The 7,185-nt window shown below is 36.7% G+C and overlaps 2 protein-coding genes across 4 annotated transcripts in view; both read right to left on the bottom strand.

Annotated features, from left to right (window-relative positions):
* LOC122084695 overlaps positions 1–1,155 on the bottom strand; it is a 17,780-nt gene extending 16,625 nt beyond the window's left edge. Inside the window, exons 1-2 of one of the 3 annotated variants that reach the window (XM_042653134.1) lie at positions 931–1,155; positions 594–685 (exon numbers count right to left, since the gene is read on the bottom strand). In XM_042653134.1, coding sequence (XP_042509068.1) covers positions 594–685; positions 931–1,104 — 266 coding nt within the window. In that variant the 5' untranslated portion in view covers positions 1,105–1,155. The remainder of the gene's footprint in view (positions 1–593; positions 686–930) is intronic. The other 2 variants (XM_042653136.1, XM_042653135.1) reach the window with 2 other exon arrangements.
* Positions 1,156–2,041: 886 nt separating this feature from the next.
* Positions 2,042–6,807, bottom strand: LOC122083827 (aldehyde dehydrogenase family 3 member F1-like). The gene is made up of 10 exons (XM_042651735.1): positions 6,501–6,807; positions 4,875–4,943; positions 4,274–4,370; positions 3,885–4,091; positions 3,667–3,791; positions 3,463–3,567; positions 3,156–3,328; positions 2,805–2,895; positions 2,578–2,727; positions 2,042–2,483 (listed from the first exon to the last, which is right to left on the bottom strand). The coding sequence occupies exons 1-10, from the start codon at positions 6,699–6,701 to the stop codon at positions 2,247–2,249; spliced, it is 1,455 nt and encodes a 484-aa protein (XP_042507669.1). The 5' UTR covers positions 6,702–6,807; the 3' UTR covers positions 2,042–2,246.
* Between the last annotated feature and the right edge of the window lie 378 nt (positions 6,808–7,185).

Here is a 7,185-nt window from a genome sequence, read left to right as displayed (position 1 = left end):
CCCCCCCCCCCCCCAAGAAAAAAAAAATTCAACACTAGTAAAGATTGTGTAATGTTTTAGCCATATGTGGGCTAACATCTGATCATTGTATGGGTATGGATTAGGGGATGGGTATTGACTGATGGACATGGTTGGATGAATCCCTCTACGACAGGTGGTTTCCTTAGTGGGTAGAGACTTCACTTAACCTGTTCTAAAAATGTAAAGTCAATTTTATTACATGTGGGCCTATTAACAACTGAGCCCATTATAGGAGAGGCATCAATTGTTCTATATTTCAGGGAAAGTCCCTGATCCTAGTCTATATAATGGTAACAATGCCCATTACTTGCAAACCCTAGGAATTCTATGGAAAAAAGAGCAGACAAGCACAAGACCAACAGAGGTAGAAAAAAGTGGCTACGGAGATATCTTCTTCAAACGATATGGATCCAGTAGGAGTTCTTTTATTAAATCTCTTGTTTATGTATAGTGTTCAATGATTCAGCATGTTGAGATCCTATGATTTATTCTAACCATTTGCATTTCTATAATCCAAATAAATCAATAAGTGTCTATACAATAAAGGAAACACCAAGAACGGCATTGATTACCTCCTCCTTTTTACCGATGGAGTTGCCAAAATGTATGATCTCCTCTTTTCCATCCCCACAGTTCCTGCGTTCCATCGTTGATACCATGATCTCTGGATAATTGATTAAAGAAGGAGCGCCCAAAAAAAAGAACGGAATCAACTCCAGATAGTAAATTTTTTATTTCGAATAAACAAATTCAAATGCAATGAGCAAGGAAACACATCAATGGTGTGAATTATTCGAGAGAATTCTAATTTCACTACAATGAGAGACGTAAAACTTGGATAGACATAGATAAGCCCAAAAGTGAAAGAAGGAAAAAAGGGAGCAGTACAATCGATGAGAGAAGAAGTACCCTGTGAAGGTGAAGATGATAGAAACCACATTTCAGAACAGTGGGTGCTGTACCAAAGAATGTTGCCACAGGCGATAACGCAGACATACTCACTCCTCTCTCTCTCTCTCTCTCTAAACTGTAATCACCCGCAGATGGCTCTCTGGCTAGAATAGATATTTCAGGAAACAACATACATCCAAAGGGTGGATTTGTGTGAATGGCAGTCGTTTAAAAACACCCGGAGGGACAGCGGTTCAGGAACTCAGGATCGGGATCGGGATCGGGATCGGGATCGGGATCGGAACGGAACTTATCCAATTCTGGTAGGAATCGACTTTAAAACACGCTAACCGTAGTTTTGATACAGAATCGGCCTAAGCCAGATCATTCGGAATTTGGATCGACCTTAGCCAATTCCGATTTAGATCCGATATGATTTTTAAATCTCTGGTCCGGTCCATCCAGTAACTGCAATCCTTTTTTTTTTTTTTTTTTTTTTTTTTTTTTTAACTTGTAAAGGTATGGATCGGATGCTCTCCGAAGAGAGAATCATTGGAGAAGATCCCAATCCTAAATGTATTTGTTTTTCAATTAAGTTCATAGTTAAAAATTATAATGTGGTTGAAGAGCTGCTGCATGTGTGGATGGCTGTGTGTAGAAGTATGTGGCTATTGGCCCTACTAACGTTCAATAGGATGGCCACTCAGTAGGAAAATAAATAAAAAATAATAATAATATGACAAAAAATGACCCAAAAATAGCAACTAAACAAGTTCATCTTTTCTAGTGAAATTTTTTTGAAAAATTGATATTAAATTTTGATTTTTAGAAATAGTATTATATAAGTTTATGACTTACAGTCTTACATATCAGATATTAAAATTTAATTAATTAGGCATGATTTGGTCACACAATTTATGTGTATATTTTCTTTTGCTTTTTTTTGTTTTTTTTTCAAATCTAAAGGTTTTTTTTTCTTAGGGTAAAACAAATCTAAAGTATCGACCAAAGTTTTTTAAGTTTTTTTTTCTTCATAGGATCAACATTTCACAATTAAAAGGTCATGAGTTCTACTCTATTTAGTAAACTCATGCCAATGTGGGACTATGAAATAGTGTTGGAAGAAATATACTGAGAATAGAGAAAAATATATTGCTATGGCAATTTATTACTTCTTCTACATAGAAACACAAACAGTAGTGAAAGATATGAATGTTTGAATAACAGCTACTATCCAATATCACCCTCTTCTTTCTTGGTCACAGAACAGTTGTTTTTTTATTAGTTGCAGAAACAGGGCAGACCCATTCTGACTGGGTAGAAGTATATGATCATCATTTCTTCAGCCCCAATAACAAGAGAACCACTCCAAAGTAATCAAAACTATAAAGCAATCTGATAAATTTTAGCTTGAAATCATTCCATGGAGGGTATCGAGCCCCAGGTTCGAAGAAGAAGCTTCTGCGAAGAACTGCCTTTTCATGGCTAAATGTATCAAAAGAGAACTTCCCATGGTAACTTCCTATACCACTTCCACCAACACCACCAAAAGGTAACTCATCAGCCAAGTACTGCAAGTAGAACAACTCTGCATAAGTACTTCCCTGAACCTCTAAAATGAAAATTGAGTCACTGCATTGAGATAACATAAATTCAAAACAATACTTGAACAAGAACATCATTAAATGTTACGCTTCCAGACGATGTTTCTGATAGAATCCGCCGCTTCAGCAGTTCATCCTTGGTGAAGACATAGATTGCAAGGGGTTTTGGTCTTGAACTTATAAATTCAATACTGTCCTGAATATTCTTCAACTGTAAAAAAAGAATATTATGAGATTTGAGACATTCTTCATATTAAGAAGATTGTAGTAAGGTTAAAGATTTCATACTGTGACTATTGGAAGCAATGGGCCAAAGATCTCTTGGGTCATGAGCTGAGATGTTAATGGTGGATCCAGCAAGATTGTTGGCTGAATAAACCTAGAACAAAGATCAGACCAGAGGATCATCAAGGAAAGATTCATATATTGGATTCATAATCTAGAAGGAAAGATGGAAAACTATTTGGTGTCATTTGTAAAGTTTCCAACCCAAAAGTTTGAACTAGTAGGTTGAGGGACATTTGGGGCGTGAAGTTGTAGACTAATTAGTAGCCGATGTGGGACTAGACTCCCAAAATCATTCTAGCATTAGAGACAACGAAAACAGATGCAGATAATGAAAGGGGATTAGGGAATTACAACTTTTCTTCATCTACTGAACCACCATGAACAACGGAAGCTGAAACTCCTGGTTCTTCGAGAAGATTACGCAATCTGTTAAAATGGTGCTTGTTGACAATCTTTGCAGTGATCTTTGATTCTGCTGGGTTTTCACCATAGGTTCTCTTGATATATTTCTTCAACAAATCAATCTAAGAGGGAAGATAAATAAGTTAAATTGTGAAATTTTGATATATATATATATATATATATAACCAGTCACTGATCTTAATTCAAATAACAAAAATGCAAATGAGGAAAGCAGAGTGAGGCTATTAGTATAAACCAGAGTTGAAGCCAACTTCTCCTCCACAAGTACATAATCTATGGCCAAGCATGCTTGGCCAATGCAGCATCCCCACTTCGCTGATACTATTCTTTTAATAGCCATCTTAAACAACACACAGGAACGAAAATTTAAGTTAAATAGGTTGGATTTACAGTAAATTTGAGAGAGATCAAGAAAACATTACAGTAGAACAGTATAAACCTCTGTATCCGAAGAGCTCAACTGAGAATCAAGGACAACTGGGCATTTCCCACCCAACTCTAGTGTAACTGGTGTGAGATGTTTTGCAGCTGCAGACATTACTATGCGTCCGATTTGGTTACTCCCTATGATGTTTCAAACAATAATAATAATTAATAGAACATACCCGGATCCATATTTATGCAGAAAGCAACATGGAAGATAGAGAGAGGATATACCTGTGAAGAATATCTTGTCCCACTTCTCTTGTAAGAGTTGCTCGGCAACGGGTGCTCCTCCTTCAATGACCTTAATGGTTTTATTGTCCATATATTTTGGGATTGCAGTGGCTAGAAAAGAAGAAGTTGCAGGAGCATGCTCTGAAGGTTTTATGACTGCTACACACCCTGCAGATATGGCTCCTATCAATGGTTCTAATGACAATGCTGCCAACAAAACAACTTATTAGATTCTCTCTCTCTCTCTCTCTCTCTCTCTCTCTCTCTCTCTCTCTCTCTCTCTCTCTCTCTCTCTCTCTCTCTCTCTCTCTCTCTCTCTAGGTGCTCTGAAAACCAAGGTAACTCACCGAGAGGGATTAATCAAAAAAAAAAAAAAAAAAAAAACTCACCGAGAGGGAAGTTCCAAGCGGAGAATATGAGAATGAGACCAAGAGGTTCAGGCAGCACTTGAGCTCTTGCCGGAAAGAAAGCCAATGGTAGTTGGCGCTGTTCCGTGCACATAAAATGCCATTAACCCAAGAAGAAGAAATAGATTAACTTAAGTGATACTGGATGCACACACTGGAAGAAGAAATAAATTAAGTGTGGGTGTAAGAGGCTTTGTATTCCGTCGAATTTTTTATTTTGAGACTCTTTTTACTGAGGACCATTTTGTAATGTTTGATATTAAGGTTTTGTGCTATATATTTGTATTGAGTTTCTCCTTCTCTGTATGTAATTTGAAAAAGATTTGAGGACGAGTGTTATCCCTATTCTCCATTGATTGTGAAGTAGAGATTTCATTTCACGAAGAATGTAAGTAATCTTGTCGAACCTCGTAAATTTGTGTGCATTGTTTATTTTTGTTTTCTATTATTTTCTGCTTCATTTTATGATTGTGTTTCTATACTAACAAAATGAAATTCTACCAAAAAACTAACAAAATAAAATTTGAATAGCGAAGTAAAGATTCTTTCTACCAAGAAAACCTAACAAAGTAAGTTAATTTACCTTTTTGGGTGCCATCCATTTCTTTATGTGGCTCAACGAATACCTTAAAGACTTTTCAAGAACACCAATCTAGAGAAAATAAAAGGAAAATGATTAGAATAAATTATTGTTGTATATGAGAAATAGAGTTCAAAACCAAAACTAGTAAAATTAATTATATGAGACTCTCAAACTCCAAATGAGTAAGCATTGTGGTTGCCATCTTAAATATTTAATTAATAATTAATGGATCGAATTCTCCTTAAGCTACGTTGAAGGAGAACATCATTTCTCTCGGATGGGTGTCTTGGAATCGTAAAAACATTTAAGATCTCCAACAAATAAGAAAGAAAGATATATATGTAGATAGATTCATAGGTAAATTCGTGGGTGAGGAAAAACTCTTTTAATTGTATAAAGACTATTGCGAGAGATAGATGTGTCTTAAGGATTGGCACCTAAATACATCTACATCTAGAGTCATTATCAAGTAACTATAGAAGGTGCTTCTTTGATGGCACTCAAAAGCATCGGTACCCTATTTATAGGAATATGATCAGCCCGAACCAAAGTTAGATAAGCAATTGAAAGAAGTTAGCCTGAGCAGTTGTGGGGCACAAAGCCCATATTCATTAGGAGATCTCGAGTTCAAGTCCCTTGACTGTAACCTTTTTATCAATCAAATTAAAAAAAAAATAAATAAATAACAATTGTTAATTTCTTGTACTTGCTCAGTGTGCCCCTCTTTTGTCGGTATGGAGATTGAGCAGGTATGTGCCCCTTTGTTGATGATTTACTAGTTGATTCAAGATCCTGGTGATTCACCCAATCCAAGGATCGGTTCAATCTGCACCGTCACAAATCGATCTTGTGGTGCATGGGACCCTCCTATCTAGGGGTAGATTACTTCGTCCTTATTGATGATGATAGTCAGGCTTAACCATGATTTAAGGAATTGGATCGGATTGACCTGAATCGGTCAAATTAGTATTGGCTTTGACCCATTTAAATTGTTGGTAAATATCATATCGATAGATCTTAGATTGGTAAATAAAGAATAAAACAGTAAAAATAAATAATAAATAAAATAAAAATTAATTGAATTCAAGGATATTTTTGTCCGATCCAGGCTGATCTTAATCAAGATCGAATTGGTATTAATCTTAACCGAACCAGATTGACTTGGATCAAATTATGTCAGACAAATTTATTTTTATTTTTCTAATAAAAATCAGTTTTTATTATGCTTTTGCCCTTGGGCCTTACTTGTGAATTGGGATTGGATTGTTCAGGATCTGGGATCGATCAAGACTGGTACTAATTTGATCTAAGTTTAAGAACCATGGTAGGAGTGGTAACCGCCATTTCACCCCATCTCACACCGTCCATGGGGTGTGAGACCCACTTTGGATGCAGGTCCCACACTCATGAACAATGTGAGATAGGATGGGGTAGTTACCACGTGGAAGAATGATAGACTTGATTCACAATTTAGGCAAAAGTTTTTATTCACCGTGGGGGGGAAGAAAGAATCAATTCCCTCACCATTGGTGATGTGACCATTTGAAGCTATCTTTCCTAATACGATGAAAGGGTTCTTCCTTGACAATTGGTGAATGAAAACTTGGTCCTACAATTTATACATACCTCATCTCGGTAGGCTTCGGCTTGATGCTTGCCAAGATCCTCACGGAGGACTGCAAAGATTTGGTCTTCCTGCTCGCTAAGAAGCCTGAGGAGAGATCGCAGCTGTGCCTTCCTCCACCCCAAACTTCTTGTCTTCCCACGTCTAAAGGTTTCTCTCAGCTCCTTCAAGTCTTCTTGCAGAGACACCAATGGTAGTGCCATGGTCACACTTACACCTTCTGTCTAGGAAATCAATTGATTTTGTTCTCTCCTCTTGGACGATGGCTCTAAGAAGCATTACTGAGGAAATAATTTTGGAAAAACTAAAACTGAAAGCCATTAAATTATCACAACAAACCATATCTGGAAACACTAATTAGACAGTTGGAGACATAAATGCTCACCTAAGTGAGAAATTATAGATTTGCTTGGGTGGATCCAACTTCCATTTCTAATTTCTAGCCATTAGATCGTATGGCAAATAGGGCATTGGGCTCCATAACCACCAACTACTAGAATGAGAAATGATAAATTAAAGGCCATCAATTACTTCAATTATGTAGCATTAAGGTAGCTGGTCCACGTGGATGTAAGGGAATTTAAATCAAATCAATACTAGAAAGTTGTTTCGTCCCCCAGGTGAAGAGAGATTCTCTTCATCTAAGGTGATCTTACAATCATGGTTTAAAATATCGGTATTAATTTT

This window comes from Macadamia integrifolia, chromosome 7, assembly GCF_013358625.1.
Source record: "Macadamia integrifolia cultivar HAES 741 chromosome 7, SCU_Mint_v3, whole genome shotgun sequence".
Taxonomy (NCBI): domain Eukaryota; kingdom Viridiplantae; phylum Streptophyta; class Magnoliopsida; order Proteales; family Proteaceae; genus Macadamia; species Macadamia integrifolia.
Note: the sequence above shows the minus strand (reverse complement) of the source record. Positions and strands in the feature narration are given on the sequence as shown.

What these genes read in the sequence shown, in the direction of transcription:
- LOC122083827 (XM_042651735.1), bottom strand. Translation starts at nt 6,701, where the DNA reads ATGGCACTACCATTGGTGTCTCTGCAAGAAGACTTGAAGGAGCTGAGA. An exon ending in AATGGATGGCACCCAAAAAG is followed by an intron (nt 4,371 to 4,874) that starts GTAAATTAACTT and finishes TGCACGGAACAG; the next exon opens with CGCCAACTACCATTGGCTTT. An exon ending in TGAGCTCTTCGGATACAGAG is followed by an intron (nt 3,568 to 3,666) that starts GTTTATACTGTT and finishes GTGTTGTTTAAG; the next exon opens with ATGGCTATTAAAAGAATAGT.